Source organism: Lissotriton helveticus, chromosome 10 (genome assembly GCF_964261635.1).
Source record: "Lissotriton helveticus chromosome 10, aLisHel1.1, whole genome shotgun sequence".
Taxonomy (NCBI): Eukaryota; Metazoa; Chordata; class Amphibia; order Caudata; family Salamandridae; genus Lissotriton; species Lissotriton helveticus.
Window position 1 is genome coordinate 1,200,927,157 of NC_136071.1, and position 27,270 is coordinate 1,200,954,426.

The 27,270-nt window shown below is 43.8% G+C and overlaps 1 protein-coding gene across 2 annotated transcripts in view; it reads right to left on the minus strand.

Moving 5' to 3' along the window:
- Positions 1-27,270, minus strand: part of LOC144785686 (trimethyllysine dioxygenase, mitochondrial-like) — a 449,852-nt gene that overhangs the window by 168,740 nt on the left and 253,842 nt on the right. For both annotated transcript variants that reach the window (XM_078664478.1, XM_078664479.1), the window contains exon 3: positions 6,453-6,629. In XM_078664478.1, the coding sequence (XP_078520604.1) occupies positions 6,453-6,629 (177 nt within the window). The remainder of the gene's footprint in view (positions 1-6,452; positions 6,630-27,270) is intronic.

Here is a 27,270-nt window from a genome sequence, read left to right on the forward strand (position 1 = left end):
GTGATGCCATTCCATTCTAGAGGCACCATAATCTACAAAAAGCACTGTGATTTTATTCCATGCTACAAAAACCTGGGGTCAGCATAGAGCACATTGACGTTTTACATTTCACAGCCTCCATGGGCAGCAGATAGCAGTGCAATGTCATTCCATGCTACTGATACCAGCAGGTAACTCTGTTATACTATTCCATGCTATAGTCAGCAGGGGCCATCAAAGACCACTGTTGTATGATTCCATTCCATTGACACCAGGGGCCAGTACAGAGTCTTTTGATGCCATTCCATGAATCTGTCTTATCCTTCAAATTAGTGATTAATGACTCATCCAGTTCATTCAAATCACAAAAAAGGCCACAGGTTCGGAGTAAAAGGGCGGTCATATAATTGACTGGGCTCGCTGCGAGGGAGGACCTCAGGGATCTTCTTATTGAATAAGGGCGGGTGTACTAAAACCCTATGTGAACCTGGTGTGTTAAAAAAGGTGCAGTGCTGTGATGTGAATGGTTAAAACTGGCTACGGTGTTAGCTATGCTGCAACCTTATTTAGTTACCCGGTGTCAGGATTAAAAACTGTGAAAATCTGGTAACGCATGTACCGTCATTAGAGGCATCTGTGTAAATACTAGACCAACATGTTTCGGCCAAGGTACCTAAAGTAGTGTCAAAGCCTTCTTCAGGGTCAGTAGCTCAGCTGCTGCTAATAAATAAATGCAATGAACGTAAAAAAACATGAGAAAACATGTGTGAAAAATAATGATGTAATACTGAACCAGTGGGTTGGCTGTTCAGTATATTCAACGCACAACCTATGGTGGAGACAAAGAGCAACATGTCACAATAACAGACAAATATGTTGGGAAAATGTAGCATGAGTACAACACACAATTAATCCACCCATTTAGTGGTATACTGAGACACATTTACATATTAGATCAATGAGTAGTAAACTGCGATGCGTGACTCTCCACTGAAGGTTGTAAAGTTCACCGCATCTGTCCCAGCATACTAGCCATATGGTATGTGTCCCAAAACCTGTCAAAGAAAGTTTATGGCATTAAAACCTGAAAATGCCAAGAGAGGGATGTGAAGACAGAACGCAATTACAATAGATATGTCCTCTAGCATTAAGGCGACTCTACAAGACTTGTCAAACCCGCTGTCTCAGAAAAACGGAGGTCAGAGCAGAGAAGGGTGTATATACGGTGAGGACCGCCAAATGCGGCCACGTCATTTTAGATCTGCATGTCAGGGTTGAGAGGACCTTATTGGTCCCTCATCGCGTGGCGATGCACGAGGGACAGGCATATATTGATCATCAGTATGGCTAAGAAGGAGGCTGAGAAGGTCTTGATCCAAATCCAGACACTGGAGTCTGAGATTAAGGTCATGAATGGCGCAACCGTCTTTAAAAAGAACTGGGACGAGACAAATAAAACAACTAAAGAATACAAGGACACTCTCTTGACCTGCAAAATTACCAAATTTAAAAAGGATATGGCAAAGTTTTCTATGGAGAAGGTGTGTCCCTACACAGATGCCTTATACCAACCTCCAGAATACCATAGGACAGGCAGAAGATACGGATCAAACTATTCGTCATCTGACAGAGAAGAAACATCCAGCAACTCAGATATGAGCCAAGGGAATACCAATCAAAGATCGCGATATCAGAACCAAAGGAACTGACGTGGATCATGGGGAGAAGCCTAGAACAACCAATGGTGGCCCCCAAATCCCTGGAGTTATCCCACTTTCCCCTTTTTTGGACAAGGCCAACCAGGCCCATTGATGAATTTCCAGCAACATCCACCAGCAGGGTATAGCCAGCCTTTTTTAGGGCAAGGTCGTGTCCGGTCAAGAGGTCACAGGAGGTCTCACCAACAAGTACACTGGAGCTCCCTGGTCCCTCAACGGAATACGAGGAGCATAACAAAGACTGGTAAACAGGCGGGCCCGAGCAGGTTGATCGTTAACCTGAGCAAACAAGAATTAACGCCTGAAGAAACTGCAGTACTTAACCAGGGTCTAGGGTTCGTACCTACAAACAGTGGTGACCCTTTCAAAATCCAACAAGAAGTACACCAATTGTTCAGGAAAGTAAGATTACACTTCTTTTTTGCCGACAGAAACTCATTGACCGATGGCCAGGAGATAACGAACAATAATTTATGACCAAGATCGACTTTCAATCCACCGATCGGCTCAGTTCCATCCGAGGTAGCCACCTTTGGGAAGACTGTTCTGAAAGACCTGTCCTCCGGACTTTCATTGCCATTGAGGACCTATAATAACATCCCGAAAAGCAAAATACAAGCTCTCCGCTCCCTGACCATGGATAAAACCATCACCATCAAAGCTGCCGACAAAGGCGGAGCAACGGTTATTCTCGATAACGATTCCTACAGGGCAGAATGCCAACGACAACTAAATAGTATTACCTCCTTCCGCCACCTTGACAAAGATCCAACAGAGAAGATCACTAAGGCCATCTCCATCATGACTAAGGAAGCTTGTGAAATTGGTTGGATTACTTCATGAGAGGCCGATTTCCTCTGTACAAAAGCACCAAAGACGCCCTACTTTTATGTATTACCCAAAATAAACAAACCACAGAGACCACCACCGAGAAGACCGATCATCTCCGGGATCGGCTCTGTACTAGAGTCACTATCACCATTTGTCGACGTTTTCCTTCGACCCTTGGTCAGCAAAATGCCAAAATACCTTAAAGACACCACAGATGGGCTTCGCCTGCTGGATCGTATGAATTTTGAGCCACATACGAACTATCTCGCCTCGTTCCATGTGGAATTGTTGTATACCTGTATACCTCAGGACCAAACCCTTGACACGGTTGAGCAACTACTGACAAACTATCCACCTGAAACTAATACAAAAATCTTCTTCATCATGAAGTGTGCAAAAAGGGCGATGAAAGAGAACTTTTTCAATTTGAAACGCAACTGTACCTACAAGTCCAGGGATTAGGTAGCACACACCCGGGGAACAGGAGAACAGTGCCCAGTGACTGCTGCTGTTATATAGTCCGACCCAATTCTTCCGCAACGGAGAATGAAGAACAGCTGAAGCGAAAGTACGGCGGCCGGATTAACGGCGGAAGCGGTGGTATGATGGGAAATGTAGTTCCTTCGAGGCCCGCTCGGAAACTACCGTGGGAAATTGTCCCAGGATTTGTAAGGTTCAGATCTGTGGTTACGCACAAAAGCAGGAAGGCTAATTCAAGCTTGTAGATTAACCATGGAACGGACTGGGGGTTGCCCCGAGTTAGCAAGGTTCCTTCAGGGAGCTCTGTGACCAAATGGAGGCTGATCAATGCGAGTGGATTGTGTATCAGCATAGAAGCATGTGAGCGTATAAACACATGGGTTGTAGTGTAGTTCCTATATTCCCAATAGGCTCTGCGCATTGGAATAATATGTCCTAGAGAATTGACGTAGGACTTAGGTCAACTAGGTCTCTATCGAATACATTAAACTTAATTGTGAGTGCCAGCTAGCTCAGAGGTCACTAGGAACTTTCTCAAATAAACAAGAAGGTATTCGTTTCTGACAACCGCATAAACATGACAACTTCAATAAAAAGTATTTATTGAACAGTCTTCTTTCTCATGCAGAAGAAATGAACTGCTCCAATCGTAATACTGGCTGCAAAGTAAAATGCGTACAGTAAGAAGAGTATTATGAAAAAATATTGTAAAAGCATGGTATGGTTTCTAAGCCATAAAATACATGCATAAGTAATAAATACTAAAAGTACTCAACTGGTGCTTCTAAAATACACTTACCCCAATGTACCTAACCTAAGTCTAGTATGAGGGAAGTATGGTGTAGCAAAGGTTTAGTATTCTTTGCCAAGAATCTATCCAGGATTTCTCTTAGGGTGTAATCAGCTCCGTACCTTGGTTTTAGAAAGAAGGAGGTCTGGTATCTCTCTGTCTCGGGACTCGATTTCCCATCACCCCACTAGGGGACCTTGGAAACACTGGAGCTGGATTTCTCGGCAAGAGAAAAGACAGCGTCTGTCTCAGTACGTCTGCTGGAGGGTCGGCTTCCTTTGGCACTTGCTGCAGCGTGCTGTGTCGGGCAAGTAGATAGTTGAACTGCTCCAAACCACCGTGTGTTTGCTAGGGCAAGTGTGGGCATATTTATATCTTGAAGGTGCCGGGTTTGACGTAAGGTTGGACATAATAATGTCATCAAAGAATGGCAGTTCTTTGACAACTCCCAAAGTTCTTGGACAAATGAATATTCAAGCAAGGGGAAGTCCCTGACTGCTGAAGGCGAGTTTTCCCAAGAAATCGTTGTGGCTTTTCGGAACTAGTGGAAGTATCCCTGCCTGTATTAGGACTGCTTGGGCTATGTCTAAATATGGTTATGATTTCTATGCCTATATAAGGACAAGGTCATTTATACCTATATAAGGGCATGAATCGGGAAAATTACACTAGGGTCCTAAAATGCTATACAACACTGCCAAACATCATGTCACTCCTATCTTCTTCACTCTTCACCATCCTGCCACTACTCACCATCCTGCCACTACTCACCATCCTGCCACTCCTCACCATCCTGCCACTCCTCGTCATCCTGTTACTCCTTGTCTTCCTGTAACTCCCTTCCTTGCTGCACCTCCCCACTTTCCTGCCACTAATCACCTCCCTGCACCTCCCCTGCTTCCTGCCACTCCTCACATTCTTGCAACTCCCACCTTCCTTCACCTCCAAAACTTTCTACATCTCACCACCTTCCAGCACCTTCCTGCCCCTCCCACAACTCCTCACCTCCCTGCACCTCCTCACTTTCCTGCCACTACTCATCTTCCTGCTCCTCCCCAAAACTCCTCAACTCCCTGCACCTCCTCACCTTCATGCGCCTACCTACCTTCCTTGCCATTCCCACTTTCCTGCCGCTACTCACCTTCCTGCACTCCCCTGCCTTCCTGCAACTCTCTGATTTACTAACGTACTGGTTACAGAACCAGTATCATTGCTTGACATTGCTTGCATACTGAGATCGCATCTGTGCTAGAAATTCACCTAGTCACATTCTGTATGACTTTATTCCTGTAGTGCCCCATGTTACAAGGCTGTGTCTGACTGACCGTGTTTTGTCTGGCATTATCTTTTGATGTGCAATATAATTACTTCTGTTGTTCCAATAAAAAGTAAACAACAAAAGTTCCCTTGGGGTATACTTACTATTCAAATACTGAAATACTCAACACATTCCTCATACACACTTCACATGACACCAGTGGTAGCAACCATAATGAAACTTTTGTAAAGGTAAACATATAAGTTCAACAACATAGAATTATATAAAAACGACTGTTTTATTAATAAAAAAAACAATAAAATCACACTAATTTAGTGCACGATGTACATCACATATATATAAAAAAGAACAATTATTAAAAACCCATGTGCATAACAATTATGGACAAAAGGTACAGGAGAAATGTGTAAACAAAGACAGCCCCCTATGTCTTTTGGATAGTCAATTCGTAAACGTTTGGATCAACTGGGAGTTAGAGTATCCTATTTCTCCAGAAGGGTTGACCAATTAGAATTTGACTTAGCACAAAGAGCATCGACGCGTTTCGGCAGTACAATTCAATTAATAACCGCCTTCTTCAGGACATAAACGGATGGATGTCTCCTTGTAAATAAACTCTAACTCCCAGTTGATCCAAACGTTTACGAATTGACTATCCAAAAGACATAGGGGCTTTCTTTGTTTACACATTTCTCCTGAACCTTTTGTCCATAATTGTTATGCACATGGGTTATTATTAATTGTTTTTTTTTATATATATGTGATGTACATCGTGCACTAAAGTCGTTTTTATATAATTCTATGTTGTTGAACTTATATGTTTACCGTTACAAAAGTTTCATTATGGTTGCTACCACTGGTGTCATGTGAAGTGTGTATGAGGAATGTGTCGAGTATTTCAGTATTTGAATAGTAAGTATACCCCAAGGGAACTTTTGTTGTTTACTTGCAGTATTTGAGCTCTATTCCCTTCGGGTTTATAAAGAGCCACTCTCTTTAATTTGGTGTTCCAATAAAAAGAACACTGGGCTGTTCAGCATTTATTGTCTCTGTTGCACACCTGTTTGAGTTGTGAGACTCTATCCCCCATGCTACTTACCAGAGAAGCCTTTGACCTTTTGCCCTCAGCATCCTGATGGTCAAGCACGGTAAGGTTGCACTTGGCACCTAGGTTGCAGTGCCACAGTAGGTTAGTTCCGACAACATCCGTGATAAAAGGTGACAACCACTGCAGGTGAGGCACAGTAACACATGTGTGCCCCCTAGCCTCCTCACAAGTTCTGTCAATCCCCAACAAATAAAAGCACTTCTGCACCAGATCTCTAGCAGAGGTGAGCCAGAGGACACGTGAGTCCCTTTCGACCCTTGCACTCACAGGTGAGGTGGAGCGTGGACTCATCCACTCGCACGTGGGTCGGCTTGATGTCCAGGTCCACGCTGGCAGTGTCCAGCAACCGCTGCTTCATCTCCAGATTGTAGCATGAGTTTGAGTGGCAGTTGTCCCTCAGCCAGACAAAGTCAAACCGCATGCAGGTGTCGGCGGACTGGAGCTCTGAGGAACAGAAGAGGAAGAGATATTTACACTGACTGTGAGAGTGAAAGCTGTCTTTCCATTCCAGAGCCTCCATTTTACCACATACCAGCTGAGGGGAGGCGTGGCCTCTGCTGAGGTGAAGAGCTGCAATAAGAAGTAAAAGCTTGCTAATATCATGATGCACCTGGGAGGGCTGAAGAACCTTCCTTGGGAGCTCAAGGTTTCCCTTTGCATCAGTTGAAGTTGAATAAATGTTGTCACATGCTGTGATCACACTAATCCACACAGAACTGGACATGCTGCCACTTATAAAACAGTTGCCATTTTCACCATTCCTGGGAAGCACAAATTAGGTATGTGTCTGAAGAAGGAAAACAATTGCTACTACCCACATGGACGGTACATATGTAGCACCAAACAAACCTCAATCATAGCACCCACCCCACCAAATAACACACCATGAGGCCGCACTCTGTAGAAGATCCGAATGTATGTCGTTACAACGAATTCCGTCGCAACGCATGCTTTTACCACGCATGCGTTACAACGGAATTCGTTTACCACGCATAACATTTACCTCGATTGCTTAAGAGAAAACGGAAGTTTATCTTCCGATTTCTCTTAAACGACGCTGATTAAATAATACCCCGACGTGACTTCAGGTGAGTTTTTTTTGGGGGGGGGAAACCCCCCAAACCCCCCTTTTTTTTACTTTTTACCTTTACCACATATACCTTTACTACAAACCTCGTAGTAAAGGTATGCGTGGTAAAGGCTTTCATGGTAACCACGCATGCGTTGTACTGCATGCGTGGTTAACGATTTCGTGAAAACGGCTTCGTTGTAATGGCCGTTTCCCAGAAGATCCAATAGCCTTCTTTACCTACTCAAAGCAGCCACCTATGAAGGTGACCCTGCCTAAGCATCCTTCTTGGAATCCTTTAAAAATATTCCCTGCTCAACATAACCCAACCCTTCTTCTCAGTAGGCAACTTCCAGAATATCTTCAAAGCCACATTCTTCTGCTTCTCCAAAATGGCTTTTGGTTCTGTAATAAACTAGCCAGTTGTCAGACTCACAAAAATCTTCCACATTTGGAGAAATATTTACAAAACGGATGATGCTTTAGACCGAAAAGCAACACCAGCACGGTATACACCCGTTACAACGGATCTTTTACTCCGCAGACCCATTACAACGCGACCATTACTCCGCATACCATTACAACGCATTGCGCTGGGGGGCGCTCTAGGATAGGTAATAAGTATAATTTACTATCCAACACCTTCCCTAGGGTCCACGGGGACTGGAGTTAGAATAGTAAATTATACTTACCACTATCCAGCGCCCCAAGGCGCTATGCGTTGTAACGGTATGCGGTGTAAAAGTCGCGTTGTAATGGTCTGCGGAGTAAAAGTATGCGTTATAACGTCATACATCCCACCAGCACAGCTGTCATCCAATCAGGCTTCAGACCACAATGCAGCACCAGCACAGCTGTCAACCAATAGGGTTTTAGGCTGCAGACCACAATTCAGCACCAGCACAGCTGTCATCCAATCAGGCTTCAGACCACAATGCAGCACCAGCACAGCTATCAACCAATAGGGTTTTAGGCTGCAGACCACGATGCAGCACAAGCACAGCCATCATCTATTCAGATTTCAGAAAACTATTCAGCATAGATGTTATCCAATCAATTCAGTACCACCACAGTTGTCATCCAATCAGGCTTCAGAGTTCAGACCACAATGTAGCAACAGCACAACAGTGATGTAATTAGGCTTCTGGCTTGAGGCCACGATACAGCACCAGCAGAGCTCATCTAATCAGACTTTAGGACACAACGTAGCACCAGAATATCTGCCATCTATTCAGGCTTCAGAGTTCAATACACAATGCAGCACAAGCAAAGGTATAATTCAATCAGGCTTCAGGGGGTTCCGCCTTACCTGTGCCAAGTCATGAAGCGGTTGCATGAGGGAAACTATGCCCAAATTAGATACGGCAAGGAAGGAAAAGATACGGCCCCCATACCCATGAATAGAGGCGTCCGCCAAGGATGCGTACTCACCCTGACCCTTTTAGCATTTATATAAATGGGAATGTTGACTTTTTGCTCAGCGGGAAAGACCTGGACGTCCCTAAGTTGGCATCACGCAAAATCCCAGCTATGATGTTTGCCGACGACACTCTACTAGTATCTAAATCGCCCATGGGGATACAGAGGGTACTAAATAGATTCGATGCGTTTTGCAGGGAAAGAGGGCTAGAAATTAACCTTCAAAAAATTAAATCCATGGCATTCAACTCTACTAATAGCACTCAAACCAAATCCATCCTTAAATGGCAAACCCTTAGAGAGAGTATCCTCTTTTGCTTACCTCGGCATAACCATCACAGAATCTATGGACTGGGGGGCCCAAATTAAAAAATCAACCCTGATATTGGCACTATCCTCAGGGGCCTTAATGAAGGCTTTCCAAAAATCTAAACCTGTTAGTCCTGCTTTAGAAATATACAAGGTTGAAGCCAGGGGAGGTGCGCTGTATGGAGCAGAATTATGGGGTCACCGCGGTTCTGAGTCTCACACAGACAGAAAACACCATTCTCAGGCAACTGTTTAGCCTCCCAAGGAGTACCCCTCTCACGCAGCTTCAAATGGACCTGGGGATAAAGGCCATTGCCAAAGAATCCAATCTCAGACCCCTTCTATTCTGGCGGCGTTTGTGGGTTACCCCAGAACTTATAGAATACAGGGATGAATTAAGAGAGGTGATGAGTTTACCGGGGGTGGGTAAATTACCCCGGCTTTCTTATATTCAACACACGTTAGAGAGTCTGGGACGAGGCATCCTTTGGGGTGACTCGGAAGTTGCTTGTTCCTCAATTTCTAGGAAAATGATATGGGACTGCTACGGGGAGTTTAAAGTGGCCCATCTCCAAAGCAACACTTTAGCAGGTAAGCTGACTGTAATCTTCCTAGAAACCAAGGACAGGTATAGCCTAGAGCCGGCACTGAACAACATCAAGGCGGCAACCGCAAGAAAGCTTTATTTGCAGTTCAGACATCAGCTCCTGCTACTCCGCTCTTTTACAGGCAAGTGGGGGGTTTCGCAAATTCTGGGGTGCCCGGAATGTGACAGCCCCATAGAATCAGACCTTCATGTGTATTTTAGCTGCTCCGGTTACCACAAAGCAAAAAAACGCTGGCTGGTCCAGATTTGAGGAAATCAAGGTACCAGGCGCTGTTGCGATGCTTTTAGGATATTGAAACACGACTCTAGTCTCCCGATAGTATACTCGGTGGCAGGTTTTCTATTCTCCATGTGGTGCACTCGCAGAGCATTTTCAAATCAACTTAACAAATAAGGTCAATAGTCATGGCAAAAATGAAATGAGGAATTTTAAAGGGTCTTCTACCTTCACTGTTACTGTTATATTGGTTTGTTGCTCCCGAGACTCTGTATCTAGTGGTGGCTAAGATCAAGTTTTGACCTTTCATATTCGGGCCGGTCACCTGCTTATATAGCTCGCACATGCACTTTGAATTGCCAGTACTGTTTTCATCTTTGATCAATTTATTGCCTCATATGATCTGATTCCCTCACTTGTTGAGCTGCCTGAATAGATCGCACCATACGTCATATTTGTGCCAGGCCATACCTCTGTATGTTTTATTTAACTGTTTTTATTGTATGAATCCAATCTTGTTCTATCTCTTTTTATCCTTATCGATTTTAAAGCAAGTTAATTGTATGTCATTTCAGATGTACCTTTAAGGTCAAACTGACCGAATAAAGTTATTACTGAACTGAACAATTCATCACCAGAACAGCTGCCAATCAGGCTTCAGACCACAATCCAGAACCAGCACAGTTGTCATCCAATCATGCTTCTGGCTTCAGACCACCATGCAACACCAGCCCAGCTATCATCCAATCAGGCGTCAGACCACAATGCAGCACAGCTGTCATATAAGAATCTATGACACAATATCGACAGACAGAAAATCGACATACAAAAATATCGACACACAAATATCGACATCAAAAATATCGGAGTTATATCTTCATAATGGTAAGTACAAAAATATTGAAAATATAATATCGTAGTACAAAAATATCGATATCAAAAATATCGTTTTTTTTAATGTATTAATAATAATGTAAAAATAATTTATAAATATATATAATTTTACAAATATTAAATACAAACATTAAAACATATTTTAAAAATTATAACTAATACATATACATTTAAAATAAATTAATAACTCTACATATAAATTAATATATATACTTACTCCACATATTGCAACAGTAGGGAAAGCCTTAGATAGCGTAGGGTTAAAATTACTATTCCCACTCCAGAGGGTGCAACAGTAGGGAAAGCGTTGGATAACGTAGGGGTTTAAATTACTATTCCCACTCCAGAGGGTGCAACAGTAGGGAAAGCGTTGGATAGCGTAGAAGTAAAAACTACTATTTCCACTCCAAAGGGTGCAACAGTAGGGAAAGCGTTGGATAGCGTAGGGGTTACATTTACTATTCCAACTCCAGAGAGTGCAACAGTAGGGAAAGCGTTAGATAGCGTAGGAGTTAAAATTACTATTCCCACTCCAGAGTGTGCAACAGTAGGAAAAGCTTTGGATAGCGTAGGGGTTTAAATTACTATTCCCACTCCAGAGGGTGCAACAGTAGGGAAAGCGTTGGATAGCGTGGGGGTAAAAATTACTATTCCCACTCCAGAGGGTGCAACAGTAGGGAAAGCGTTGGATAGCGTAGGGGTAAAATTTACTATTACCACTCCAAAGGGTGCAACAGTAGGGAAAGCGTTGGATAGCATAGGGTTTTAAATTACTATCCCACTCCAGAGGGTGCAACAGTAGGGAAAGCATTAGATAGCGTAGGGGTTTAAATTTCTATTCCCACTCCAGATGGTGCAACAGTAGGGAAAGCGTTGGATAGCGTAGGAGTTAAAATTACTATTCCCACTCCAGAGTGTGCAACAGTAGGAAAAGCTTTGGATAGCGTAGGGGTTTAAATTCCTATTCCCACTCCAGAGGGTGCAACAGTAGGGAAAGCGTTGGATAGCGTGGGGGTAAAATTTACTATTCCCACTCCAAAGGGTGCAACAGTAGGGAAAGCGTTGGATTGAGTAAGGGTGAAAATTAGTATTACGACTCCAAAGGGTGCAACAGTAGGGAAAGCGTTGGATTGCGTAGGGGTAAAAATTACTATTCCCACTCCAGAGGGTGCAACATTAGGGAAAGCGTTGGATAGCGTAGGAGTTTAAATTACTATTCCCACTCCAGAGAGTGCAACAGTAGGGAAAGCGTTGGATAGCGTAGGGGTAACAATTACTATTCCCACTCCAAAGGGTGCAACAGTAGGGAAAGCGTTGGATTGTGTAAGGGTAAAAATTACTATTCCCACTCCAGAGGGTGCAACAGTAGGGAAAGCGTTGGATAGCGTAGGGGTAAAAATTACAATTACCACTCCAAAGGGTGCAACAGTAGGGAAAGCGTTGGATAGCGTAGGGGTAAAAATGACTATTCCCACTCCAAAGGGTGCAACAGTAGGGAAAGCGTTGGATAGCGTAGGGGTTTAAATTACTATTCCCACTCCAGAGGGTGCTACAGTAGGGAAAGTGTTGGATAGCATCGGGGTAAAAATTACTTACCACACTACTCCCGCTTTAACACACAACACACTACACATACAAAAAATACCCAATTAATATTCATTTCAATTAATCAAGTAATAACAATTAATATTATTAAATTGATGTAATTATAAATAAACTCATTAACACATATTAATTACCAATTAAATAACAATAAATACGAATAAATAAATACAATCTCTATAATTAATTACATTTAATTATATCACACACTATTCCCCTATAAACACACAACACACTACATATAAATAAATCACATCATTTAATCACTTATTAATTATTAATTACCAATTAATTATTAAGTACCAATAACACAAAATTAAATATATTAATACATTAACTCTAATTAATGTAATTAACTAATTAATATTAATTAATTACCAATTAATTAATTAACAATAAAAAAAACAGTAGGGAAAGCGTTGGATAGCGTAGGAGTTAAAATTACTATTCCCACTCCAGAGTGTGCAACAGTAGGAAAAGCTTTGGATAGCGTAGGGGTTTAAATTTCTATTCCCACTCCAGATGGTGCAACAGTAGGGAAAGCGTTGGATAGCATAGGAGTTAAAATTACTATTCCCACGCCAGAGTGTGCAACAGTAGGAAAAGCTTTGGATAGCGTAGGGGTTTAAATTACTATTCCCACTCCAGAGGGTGCAACAGTAGGGAAAGCGTTGGATAGCGTGGGGGTAAAAATTACTATTCCCACTCCAGAGGGTGCAACAGTAGGGAAAGCGTTGGATAGCATAGGGGTAAAACTTACTATTCCCACTCCAAAGGGTGCAACAGTAGGGAAAGCGTTGGATTGCGTAGGGGTAAAAATTACTATTCCCACTCCAGAGAGTGCAGCAGTAGGGAAAGCGTTGGATTGCGTAGGGGTAAAAATTACTATTCCCACTCCAGAGGGTGCAACATTAGGGAAAGCGTTGGGTAGCATAGGGGTTTAAATTACTTTTCCCACTCCAGAGAGTGCAACAGTAGGGAAAGCGTTGGATAGCGTAGGGGTAAAAATTACTATTCCCACTCCAAGGGGTGCAACAGTAGGGAAAGCGTTGGATTGCGTAAGGGTAAAAATTACTATTCCCACTCCAGAGGGTGCAACAGTAGGGAAAGCGTTGGATAGCGTAGGGGTTACATTTACTATTCCAACTCCAGAGAGTGCAACAGTAGGGAAAGCGTTAGATAGCGTAGGGTTAAAATTACTACTCCCACTCCAGAGGGTGCAACAGTAGGGAAAGCGTTGCATAGCGTAGGGGTTTAAATTACTATTCCCACTCCAGAGGGTGCAACAGTAGGGAAAACGTTGGATAGCGTAGGAGTAAAAATTACTATTCCCATTCCAGAGGGTGCAACAGTATGAAAAGTGTTGGATAGCGTATGGGTAAATATTACTATTGCCACTCCAGAGAGTGCAACAGTAGGGAAAGCGTTGGATAGCGTAGGGGTTTAAATTACTATTCCCACTCCAGAGGGTGCAACAGTAGGGAAACCATTGGATAACGTAGGGGTTTACATTTCTATTCCCACTCCAGATGGTGCAACAGTAGGGAAAGCGTTGGATAGTGTAGGAGTTAATATTACTATTCCCACTCCAGAGTGTGCAACAGTAGGAAAGGTTTTGGATAGCGTAGGGGTTTAAATTCCTATTCCCACTCCAGAGGGTGCAACAGTAGGGAAAGCGTTGGATAGCGTGGGGGTAAAAATTACTATTCCCACTCCAAAGGGTGCAACAGTAGGGAAAGCGTTGGATTGCGTAAGGGTAAAAATTACTATTACCACTCCAAAGGGTGCAACAGTATGGAAAGCAGTGGATAGCGTAGGGGTAAAAATTACTATTCCCACTCCAGAGGGTGCAACAGTAGGGAAAGCGTTGGATAGCGTAGGGGTAAAAATTACTATTACCACTCCAAAGGGTGCAACAGAAGGGAAAGCGTTGGATAGCGTAGGGGTTTAAATTACTATTCCCACTCCAGAGGGTGCAACAGTAGGGAAAGCATTGGATAGCGTAGGGGTTTACATTTCTATTCCCACTCCAGATGGTGCAACAGTAGGGAAAGCGTTGGATAGCGTAGGAGTTAAAATTACTATTCCCACTCCAGAGTGTGCAACAGTAGGAAAAGCTTTGGATAGCGTAGGGGTTTAAATTACTATTCCCACTCCAGAGGGTGCAACAGTAGGGAAAGCAATGGATAGCATAGGGGTAAGACTTACTATTCCCACTCCAAAGGGTGCAACAGTAGGGAAAGCGTTGGATTGCGTAGGGGTAAAAATTACTATTCCCACTCCAGAGAGTGCAGCAGTAGGGAAAGCGTTGGATTGCGTAGGGGTAAAAATTACTATTCCCCCTCCAGAGGGTGCAACATTAGGGAAAGCGTTGGGTAGCATAGGGGTTTAAATTACTATTCCCACTCCAAAGAGTGCAACAGTAGGGAAAGCGTTGGCTAGCGTAGGGGTAAAAATTACTATTCCCACTCCAAAGGGTGCAACAGTAGGGAAAGCGTTGGATTGCGTAAGGGTAAAAATTACTATTCCCACTCCAGAGGGTGCAACAGTAGGGAAAGCGTTGGATAGCGTAGGGGTTACATTTACTATTCCAACTCCAGAGAGTGCAACAGTAGGGAAAGCGTTAGATAGCGTAGGGGTTTAAATTACTATTCCCACTCCAGAGGGTGCAACAGTAGGAAAAGCATTGGATAGCGTAGGGGTTTAAATTTCTATTCCCACTCCAGATGGTGCAACAGTATGAAAAGTGTTGGATAGCGTATGGGTAAATATTACTATTGCCACTCCAGAGAGTGCAACAGTAGGGAAAGCGTTGGATAGCGTATGGGTTTAAATTACTATTCCCACTCCAGAGGGTGCAACAGTAGGGAAACCATTGGATAGCTTAGGGGTTTACATTTCTATTCCCACTCCAGATGGTGCAACATTAGGGAAAGCGTTGGATAGTGTAGGAGTTAAAATTACTATTCCCACTCCAGAGTGTGCAACAGTAGGAAAGGCTTTGGATAGCGTAGGGGTTTAAATTCCTATTCCCACTCCAGAGGGTGCAACAGTAGGGAAAGCGTTGGATAGCGTGGGGGTAAAAATTACTATTCCCACTCCAAAGGGTGCAACAGTAGGGAAAGCGTTGGATTGCGTAAGGGTAAAAATTACTATTACCACTCCAAAGGGTGCAACAGTATGGAAAGCAGTGGATAGCGTAGGGGTAAAAATTACTATTCCCACTCCAGAGGGTGCAACAGTAGGGAAAGCATTGGATAGCGTAGGGGTAAAAATTACTATTACCACTCCAAAGGGTGCAACAGTAGGGAAAGCGTTGGATAGCGTAGGGGTTTAAATTACTATTCCCACTCCAGAGGGTGCAACAGTAGGGAAAGCATTGGATAGCGTAGGGGTTTAAATTTCTATTCCCACTCCAGATGGTGCAACAGTAGGGAAAGCGTTGGATAGCGTAGGAGTTAAAATTACTATTCCCACTCCAGAGTGTGCAACAGTAGGAAAAGCTTTGGATAGCGTAGGGGTTTAAATTACTATTCCCACTCCAGAGGGTGCAACAGTAGGAAAAGCGTTGGATAGTGTGGGGGTAAAAATTACTATTCCCACTCCAGAGGGTGCAACAGTAGGGAAAGCGTTGGATAGCATAGGGGTAAAACTTACTATTCCCACTCCAAAGGGTGCAACAGTAGGGAAAGCGTTGGATTGCGTAGGGGTAAAAATTACTATTCCCACTCCAGAGAGTGCAGCAGTAGGGAAAGCGTTGGATTGCGTAGGGGTAAAAATTACTATTCCCACTCCAGAGGGTGCAACATTAGGGAAAGCTTTGGGTAGCATAGGGGTTTAAATTACTATTCCCACTCCAGAGAGTGCAACAGTTGGGAAAGCGTTGGATAGCGTAGGGGTAAAAATTACTATTCCCACTCCAAAGGGTGCAACAGTAGGGAAAGCGTTGGATTGCGTAAGGGTAAAAATTACTATTCCCACTCCAGAGGGTGCAACAGTAGGGAAAGCGTTGGATAGCGTAGGGGTTACATTTACTATTCCAACTTCAGAGAGTGCAACAGTAGGGAAAGCGTTAGATAGCGTAGGGGTTTAAATTACTATTCCCACTCCAGAGGGTGCAACAGTAGGGAAAGCATTGGATAGCGTAGGGGTTTAAATTTCTATTCCCACTCCAGATGGTGCAACAGTAGGGAAAGCGTTGGATAGCGTAGGAGTTAAAATTACTATTCCCACTCCAGAGTGTGCAACAGTAGGAAAAGCTTTGGATAGCGTAGGGGTTTAAATTACTATTCCCACACAGAGGGTGCAACAGTAGGAAAAGCTTTGGATAGCGTGGGGGTAAAAATTACTATTCCCACTTCAGAGGGTGCAACAGTAGGGAAAGTGTTGGATTGCGTAGGGGTAAAAATTACTATTCCCACTCCAGAGAGTGCAGCAGTAGGGAAAGCGTTGGATTGCGTAGGGGTAAAAATTACTATTCCCACTCCAGAGGGTGCAACATTAGGGAAAGCGTTGGGTAGCATAGGGGTTTAAATTTTTTTTTCCACTCCAGAGAGTGCAACAGTAGGGAAAGCGTTGGATAGCGTAGGGGTAAAAATTACTATTCCCACTCCAAGGGGTGCAACAGTAGGGAAAGCGTTGGATTGCGTAAGGGTAAAAATTACTATTCCCACTCCAGAGGGTGCAACAGTAGGGAAAGCGTTGGATAGCGTAGGGGTTACATTTACTATTCCAACTCCAGAGAGTGCAACAGTAGGGAAAGCGTTAGATAGCGTAGGGTTAAAATTACTACTCCCACTCCAGAGGGTGCAAAAGTAGGGAAAGCATTGCATAGCGTAGGGGTTTAAATTACTATTCCCACTCCAGAGGGTGCAACAGTAGGGAAAACGTTGGATAGCGTAGGAGTAAAAATTACTATTCCTATTCCAGAGGGTGCAACAGTATGAAAAGTGTTGGATAGCGTATGGGTAAATATTAATATTGCCACTCCAGAGAGTGCAACAGTAGGGAAAGCGTTGGATAGCGTAGGGGTTTAAATTACTATTCCCACTCCAGACGGTGCAACAGTAGGGAAACCATTGGATAACGTAGGGGTTTACATTTCTATTCCCACTCCAGATGGTGCAACAGTAGGGAAAGCGTTAGATAGTGTAGGAGTTAATATTACTATTCCCACTCCAGAGTGTGCAACAGTAGGAAAGGCTTTGGATAGCGTAGGGGTTTAAATTCCTATTCCCACTCCAGAGGGTGCAACAGTAGGGAAAGCGTTGGATAGCGTGGGGGTAAAAATTACTACTCCCACTCCAAAGGGTGCAACAGTAGGGAAAGCGTTGGATTGCGTAAGGGTAAAAATTACTATTACCACTCCAAAGGGTGCAACAGTATGGAAAGCAGTGGATAGCGTAGGGGTAAAAATTACTATTCCCACTCCAGAGGGTGCAACAGTAGGGAAAGCGTTGGATAGCGTAGGGGTAAAAATTACTATTACCACTCCAAAGGGTGAAACAGTAGGGAAAGCGTTGGATAGCGTAGGGGTTTAAATTACTATTCCCACTCCAGAGGGTGCAACAGTAGGGAAAGCATTGGATAGCGTAGGGGTTTAAATTTCTATTCCCACTCCAGATGGTGCAACAGTAGGGAAAGCGTTGGATAGCGTAGGAGTTAAAATTACTATTCCCACTCCAGAGTGTGCAACAGTAGGAAAAGCTTTGGATAGCGTAGGGGTTTAAATTACTATTCCCACTCCAGAGGGTGCAACAGTAGGGAAAGCAATGGATAGCATAGGGGTAAAACTTACTATTCCCACTCCAAAGGGTGCAACAGTAGGGAAAGCGTTGGATTGCGTAGGGGTAAAAATTACTATTCCCACTCCAGAGAGTGCAGCAGTAGGGAAAGCGTTGGATTACGTAGGGGTAAAAATTACTATTCCCCCTCCAGAGGGTGCAACATTAGGGAAAGCGTTGGGTAGCATAGGGGTTTAAATTACTATTCCCACTCCAAAGAGTGCAACAGTAGGGAAAGCGTTGGATAGCGTAGGGGTAAAAATTACTATTCCCACTCCAAAGGGTGCAACAGTAGGGAAAGCGTTGGATTGCGTAAGGGTAAAAATTACTATTCCCACTCCAGAGGGTGCAACAGTAGGGAAAGCGTTGGATAGCGTAGGGGTTACATTTACTATTCCAACTCCAGAGAGTGCAACAGTAGGGAAAGCGTTAGATAGCGTAGGGGTTTAAATTACTATTCCCACTCCAGAGGGTGCAACAGTAGGGAAAGCATTGGATAGCGTAGGGGTTTAAATTTCTATTCCCACTCCAGATGGTGCAACAGTATGAAAAGTATTGGATAGCGTATGGGTAAATATTACTATTGCCACTCCAGAGAGTGCAACAGTAGGGAAAGCGTTGGATAGCGTATGGGTTTAAATTACTATTCCCACTCCAGAGGGTGCAACAGTAGGGAAACCATTGGATAGCGTAGGGGTTTACATTTCTATTCCCACTCCAGATGGTGCAACAGTAGGGAAAGCGTTGGATAGTGTAGGAGTTAAACTTACTATTCCCACTCCAGAGTGTGCAACAGTAGGAAAGGCTTTGGATAGCGTAGGGGTTTAAATTCCTATTCCCACTCCAGAGGGTGCAACAGTAGGGAAAGCGTTGGATAGCGTGGGGGTAAAAATTACTATTCCCACTCCAAAGGGTGCAACAGTAGGGAAAGCGTTGGATTGCGTAAGGGTAAAAATTACTATTACCACTCCAAAGGGTGCAACAGTATGGAAAGCAGTGGATAGCGTAGGGGTAAAAATTACTATTCCCACTCCAGAGGGTGCAACAGTAGGGAAAGCGTTGGATAGCGTAGGGGTAAAAATTACTATTACCACTCCAAAGGGTGCAACAGTAGGGAAAGCGTTGGATAGCGTAGGGGTTTAAATTACTATTCCCACTCCAGAGGGTGCAACAGTAGGGAAAGCATTGGATAGCGTAGGGGTTTAAATTTCTATTCCCACTCCAGATGGTGCAACAGTAGGGAAAGCGTTGGATAGCGTAGGAGTTAAAATTACTATTCCCACTCCAGAGTGTGCAACAGTAGGAAAAGCTTTGGATAGCGTAGGGGTTTAAATTACTATTCCCACTCCAGAGGGTGCAACAGTAGGAAAAGCGTTGGATAGCGTGGGGGTAAAAATTACTATTCCCACTCCAGAGGGTGCAACAGTAGGGAAAGCGTTGGATAGCATAGGGGTAAAACTTACTATTCCCACTCCAAAGGGTGCAACAGTAGGGAAAGCGTTGGATTGCGTAGGGGTAAAAATTACTATTCCCACTCCAGAGAGTGCAGCAGTAGGGAAAGCGTTGGATTGCGTAGGGGTAAAAATTACTATTCCCACTCAAGAGGGTGCAACATTAGGGAAAGCTTTGGGTAGCATAGGGGTTTAAATTACTATTCCCACTCCAGAGAGTGCAACAGTAGGGAAAGCGTTGGATAGCGTAGGGGTAAAAATTACTATTCCCACTACAAAGGGTGCAACAGTAGGGAAAGCGTTGGATTGCGTAAGGGTAAAAATTACTATTCCCACTCCAGAGGGTGCAACAGTAGGGAAAGCGTTGGATAGCGTAGGGGTTACATTTACTATTCCAACTTCAGAGAGTGCAACAGTAGGGAAAGCGTTAGATAGCGTAGGGGTTTAAATTACTATTCCCACTCCAGAGGGTGCAACAGTAGGGAAAGCATTGGATAGCGTAGGGGTTTAAATTTCTATTCCCACTCCAGATGGTGCAACAGTAGGGAAAGCGTTGGATAGCGTAGGAGTTAAAACTACTATTCCCACTCCAGAGTGTGCAACAGTAGGAAAAGCTTTGGATAGCGTAGGGGTTTAAATTACTATTCCCACACAGAGGGTGCAACAGTAGGAAAAGCGTTGGATAGCGTGGGGGTAAAAATTACTATTCCCACTTCAGAGGGTGCAACAGTAGGGAAAGCGTTAGATAGCATAGGGGTAAAACTTACTATTCACACTCCAAAGGGTGCAACAGTAGGGAAAGCGTTGGATTGCGTAGGGGTAAAAATTACTATTCCCACTCCAGAGAGTGCAGCAGAAGGGAAAGCGTTGGATTGCGTAGGGGTAAAAATTACTATTCCAACTCCAGAGGGTGCAACATTAGGGAAAGCGTTGGGTAGCGTAGGGGTTTAAATTACTATTCCCACTCCAGAGAGTGCAACAGTAGGGAAAGCGTTGGATAGCGTAGGGGTAAAAATTACTATTCCCACTCCAAAGGGTGCAACAGTAGGGAAAGCGTTGGATTGCGTAAGGGTAAAAATGACTATTCCCACTCCAGAGGGTGCAACAGTAGGGAAAGCGTTGGATAGCGTAGGGGTTACATTTACTATTCCAACTCCAGAGAGTGCAACAGTAGGGAAAGCGTTAGATAGCGTAGGGTTAAAATTACTATTCCCACTCCAGAGGGTGCAACAGTAGGGAAAGCGTTGGATAGCGTAGGGGTTTAAATTACTATTCCCACTACAGAGGGTGCAACAGTAGGGAAAACGTTGGATAGCGTAGAAGTAAAAATTACTATTCCCACTCCAGAGGGTGCAACAGTATGAAAAGCGTTGGATAGCGTATGGGTAAATATTACTATTGCCACTCCAGAGAGTGCAACAGTAGGGAAAGCGTTGGATAGCGTAGGGGTTTAAATTACTATTCCAACTCCAGAGGGTGCAACAGTAGGGAAACCATTGGATAGCGTAGGGGTTTACATTTCTATTCCCACTCCAGATGGTTCAACAGTAGGGAAAGCGTTGGATAGTGTAGGAGTTAAAATTACTATTCCCACTCCAGAGTGTGCAACAGTAGGAAAAGCTTTGGATAGCGTAGGGGTTTAAATTCCTATTCCCACTCCAGAGGGTGCAACAGTAGGGAAAGCGTTGGATAGCGTGGGGGTAAAAATTACTATTCCCACTCCAAAGGGTGCAACAGTAGGGAAAGCGTTGGATTGCGTAAGGGTAAAAATTACTATTACCACTCCAAAGGGTGCAACAGTATGGAAAGCGTTGGGTAGCGTAGGGGTTTAAATTACTATTCCCACTCCAGAGAGTGCAACAGTAGGGAAAGCGTTGGATAGCGTAGGGGTAAAAATTACTATTCCCACTCCAAAGGGTGCAACAGTAGGGAAAGCGTTGGATTGCGTAAGGGTAAAAATTACTATTCCCACTCCAGAGGGTGACCCAGTAGGGAAAGCGTTGGATAGCGTAGGGGTTACATTTACTATTCCAACTCCAGAGAGTGCAACAGTAGGGAAAGCGTTAGATAGCGTAGGGTTAAAATTACTATTCCCACTCCAGAGGGTGCAACAGTAGGGAAAGCGTTGGATAGCGTAGGGGTTTAAATTACTATTCCCACTCCAGAGGGTGCAACAGTAGGGAAAACGTTGGATAGCGTAGAAGTAAAAATTACTATTCCCACTCCAGAGGGTGCAACAGTATGAAAAGCGTTGGATAGCGTATGGGTAAATATTACTATTGCCACTCCAGAGAGTGCAACAGTAGGGAAAGCGTTGGATAGCGTAGGGGTTTAAATTACTATTCCCACTCCAGAGGGTGCAACAGTAGGGAAACCATTGGATAGCGTAGGGGTTTACATTTCTATTCCCACTCCAGATGGTTCAACAGTAGGGAAAGCGTTGGATAGTGTAGGAGTTAAAATTACTATTCCCACTCCAGAGTGTGCAACAGTAGGAAAAGCTTTGGATAGCGTAGGGGTTTAAATTCCTATTCCCACTCCAGAGGGTGCAACAGTAGGGAAAGCGTTGGATAGCGTGGGGGTAAAAAATACTATTCCCACTCCAAAGGGTGCAACAGTAGGGAAAGCGTTGGATTGCGTAAGGTTAAAAATTACTATTACCACTCCAAAGGGTGCAACAGTATGGAAAGCAGTGGATAGCGTAGGGGTAAAAATTACTATTCCCACTCCAGAGGGTGCAACAGTAGGGAAAGTGTTGGATAGCGTAGGGGTAAAAATTACTATTACCACTCCAAAGGGTGCAACAGTAGGGAAAGCGTTGGATAGCGTAGGGGTTTAAATTACTATTCCCACTCCAGAGGGTGCAACAGTAGGGAAAGCGTTGGATAGCGTGGGGGTAAAAATTACTATTCCCACTCCAGAGGGTGCAACAGTAGGGAAAGCGTTGGATAGCATAGGGGTAAAACTTACTATTCCCACTCCAAAGGGTGCAACAGTAGGGAAAGCGTTGGATAGCATAGGGGTAAAACTTACTATTCCCACTCCAAAGGGTGCAACAGTAGGGAAAGCGTTGGATTGCGTAGGGGTAAAAATTACTATTCCCACTCCAGAGAGTGCAGCAGTAGGGAAAGCGTTGGATTGCGTAGGGGTAAAAGTTACTGTTCCCACTCCAGAAGGTGCAACATTAGGGAAAGCGTTGGATAGCGTAGGGGTTTAAATTACTATTCCCACTCCAGAGGGTGCAACAGTAGGGAAAGCGTTGGATAGCGTGGGGGTAAAAATTACTATTCCCACTCCAGAGGGTGCAACAGTAGGGAAAGCGTTGGATAGCGTAGGGGTAACATTTACTATTACCACTCCAAAGGATGCAACTGTAGGGAAAGCGTTGGATAGCATAGGGGTTTAAATTACTATTCCCACTCCAGAGGGTGCAACAGTAGGGAAAGCATTGGATAGCGTAGGGGTTTAAATTTCTATTCCCACTCCAGATGGTGCAACAGTAGGGAAAGCGTTGGATAGCGTAGGAGTTAAAATTACTATTCCCACTCCAGAGTGTGCAACAGTAGGAAAAGCTTTGGATAGTGTAGGGGTTTAAATTCCTATTCCCACTCCAAAGGGTGCAACAGTAGAGAAAGCGTTGGATTGCGTAAGGGTAAAAATTACTATTACGACTCCAAAGGGTGCAACAGTAGGGAAAGCGTTGGATTGCGTAGGGGTAAAAATTACTATTCCCACTCCAGAGGGTGCAACATTAGGGAAAGCGTTGGATAGCATAGGGGTTTAAATTACTATTCCCACTCCAGAGAGTGCAACAGTAGGGAAAGCGTTGGATAGCGTAGGGGTAAAAATTACTATTCCCACTCCAAAGGGTGCAACAGTAGGGAAAGCGTTGGATTGCGTAAGGGTAAAAATTACTATTCCCACTACAGAGGGTGCAACAGTAGGGAAAGCGTTGGATAGCGTAGGGGTAAAAATTACTATTACCACTCCAAAGGGTGCAACAGTAGGGAAAGCGTTGGATAGCGTAGGGGTAAAAGTGACTATTCCCACTCCAAAGGGTGCAACAGTAGGGAAAGCGTTGGATAGCGTAGGGGTTTAAATTACTATTCCCACTCCAGAGGGTGCTACAGTAGGGAAAGTGTTGGATAGCATGGGGGTAAAAATTACTTCCCACACTACTCCCGCTTTAACACACAACACACTACACATACAAAAAATACCCAATTAATATTCATTTCAATTAATCAATTAATAACAATTAATATTATTAAATTGATGTAATTATAAATAAACTCATGAACACATATTAATTACCAATTAATTAACAATAAATACCAATAAATAAATACAATCTCTATAATTAATTACATTTAATTATATCACACACTATTCCCCTATAAACACACAACACACTACATATAAATAAATCACATCATTTAATCACTTATTAATTATTAATTACCAATTAATTATTAAGTACCAATAACACAAAATTAAATATATTAATACATTAACTCTAATTAATGTAATTAACTAATTAATATTAATTAATTACCAATTAATTAATTAACAATAAAAAAAACAGTAGGGAAAGCGTTGGATAGCGTAGGAGTTAAAATTACTATTCCCACTCCAGAGTGTGCAACAGTAGGAAAAGCTTTGGATAGCGTAGGGGTTTAAATTTCTATTCCCACTCCAGATGGTGCAACAGTAGGGAAAGCGTTGGATAGCATAGGAGTTAAAATTACTATTCCCACTCCAGAGTGTGCAACAGTAGGAAAAGCTTTGGATAGCGTAGGGGTTTAAATTACTATTCCCACTCCAGAGGGTGCAACAGTAGGGAAAGCGTTGGATAGCGTGGGGGTAAAAATTACTATTCCCACTCCAGAGGGTGCAACAGTAGGGAAAGCGTTGGATAGCATAGGGGTAAAACTTACTATTCTCACTCCAAAGGGTGCAACAGTAGGGAAAGCGTTGGATTGCGTAGGGGTAAAAATTACTATTCCCACTCCAGAGAGTGCAGCAGTAGGGAAAGCGTTGGATTGCGTAGGGGTAAAAATTACTATTCCCACTCCAGAGGGTGCAACATTAGGGAAAGCGTTGGGTAGCATAGGGGTTTAAATTACTTTTCCCACTCCAGAGAGTGCAACAGTAGGGAAAGCATTGGATAGCGTAGGGGTAAAAATTACTATTCCCACTCCAAGGGGTGCAACAGTAGGGAAAGCGTTGGATTGCGTAAGGGTAAAAATTACTATTCCCACTCCAGAGGGTGCAACAGTAGGGAAAGCGTTGGATAGCGTAGGGGTTACATTTACTATTCCAACTCCAGAGAGTGCAACAGTAGGGAAAGCGTTAGATAGCGTAGGGTTAAAATTACTACTCCCACTCCAGAGGGTGCAACAGTAGGGAAAGCGTTGCATAGCGTAGGGGTTTAAATTACTATTCCCACTCCAGAGGGTGCAACAGTAGGGAAAACGTTGGATAGCGTAGGGGTAAAAATTACTATTCCCACTCCAAAGGGTGCAACAGTAGGGAAAGAGTTAGATAGCGTAGGGGTTTAAATTACTATTCCCACTCCAGATGGTGCAACAGTAGGGAAAGCGTTGGATAGCGTAGGAGTTAAAATTACTATTCCCACTCCAGAGTGTGCAACAGTAGGAAAAGCTTTGGATAGCGTAGGGGTTTAAATTGCTATTCCCACTCCAGAAGGTGCAACAGTAGGGAAAGCGTTGGATAGCGTTGGGGTAAAAATTACTATTCCCACTCCAGAGGGTGCAACAGTAGGAAAAGCGTTGGATAGCGTAGGGGTAAAAACTTACTATTACCACTCCAAAGGGTGCAACAGTAGGGAAAGGGTTGGATAGCGTAGGGGTTTAAATTACTATTCCCACTCCAGAGGGTGCAACAGTAGGGAAAGCATTGGATAGCGTAGGAGTTTAAATTTCTATTCCCACTTCAGATGGTGCAACAGTAGGGAAAGCGTTGGATAGCGTAGGAGTTAAAATTACTATTCCCACTCCAGAGTGTGCAACAGTAGGAAAAGCTTTGGATAGCGTAGGGGTTTAAATTACTATTCCCACTCCAGAGGGTGCAACAGTAGGGAAAGCGTTGGATAGCGTGGGGGTAAAAATTACTATTCCCACTCCAGAGGGTGCAACAGTAGGGAAAGCGTTGGATAGCATAGGGGTAAAACTTACTATACCCACTCCAAAGGGTGCAACAGTAGGGAAAGCGTTGGATTGCGTAGGGGAAAAAATTACTATTCCCACTCCAGAGAGTGCAGCAGTAGGGAAAGCGTTGGATTGCGTAGGGGTAAAAATTACTATTCCCACTCCAGAGGGTGCAACATTAGGGAAAGCGTTGGGTAGCGTAGGGGTTTAAATTACTTTTCCCACTCCAGAGAGTGCAACAGTAGGGAAAGCGTTGGATAGCGTAGGGGTAAAAATTACTATTCCCACTCCAAGGGGTGCAACAGTAGGGAAAGCGTTGGATTGCGTAAGGGTAAAAATTACTATTCCCACTCCAGAGGGTGCAACAGTAGGGAAAGCATTGGATAGCGTAGGGGTTTAAATTACTATTCCCACTCCAGAGGGTGCAACAGTAGGGAAACCATTGGATAGCGTAGGGGTTTACATTTCTATTCCCACTCCAGATGGTGCAACAGTAGGGAAAGCGTTGGATAGTGTAGGAGTTAAAATTACTATTCCCACTCCAGAGTGTGCAACAGTAGGAAAGGCTTTGGATAGCGTAGGGGTTTAAATTCCTATTCCCACTCCAGAGGGTGCAACAGTAGGGAAAGCGTTGGATAGCGTGGGGGTAAAAATGACTATTCCCACTCCAAAGGGTGCAACAGTAGGGAAAGCGTTGGATTGCGTAAGGGTAAAAATTACTATTACCACTCCAAAGGGTGCAACAGTATGGAAAGCAGTGGATAGCGTAGGGGTAAAAATTACTATTCCCACTCCAGAGGGTGCAACAGTAGGGAAAGCGTTGGATAGCGTAGGGGTAAAAATTACTATTACCACTCCAAAGGGTGCAACAGTAGGGAAAGCGTTGGATAGCGTAGGGGTTTAAATTACTATTCACACTCCAGAGGGTGCAACAGTAGGGAAAGCATTGGATAGCGTAGGTGTTTAAATTTCTATTCCCACTCCAGATGGTGCAACAGTAGGGAAAGCGTTGGATAGCGTAGGAGTTAAAATTACTATTCCCACTCCAGAGTGTGCAACAGTAGGAAAAGCTTTGGATAGCGTAGGGGTTTAAATTACTAATCCCACTCCAGAGGGTGCAACAGTAGGAAAGGCGTTGGATAGCGTGGGGGTAAAAATTACTATTCCCACTCCAGAGGGTGCAACAGTAGGGAAAGCGTTGGATAGCATAGGGGTAAAACTTACTATTCCCACTCCAAAGGGTGCAACAGTAGGGAAAGCGTTGGATTGCGTAGGGGTAAAAATTACTATTCCCACTCCAGAGAGTGCAGCAGTAGGGAAAGCGTTGGATTGCGTAGGGGTAAAAATTACTATTCCCACTCCAGAGGGTGCAACATTAGGGAAAGCGTTGGGTAGCGTAGGGGTTTAAATTACTATTCCCACTCCAGAGAGTGCAACAGTAGGGAAAGCATTGGATAGCGTAGGGGTAAAAAATTACTATTCCCACTCCAAAGGGTGCAACAGTAGGGAAAGATTTGGATTGCGTAAGGGTAAAAATTACTATTCCCACTCCAGAGGGTGCAAC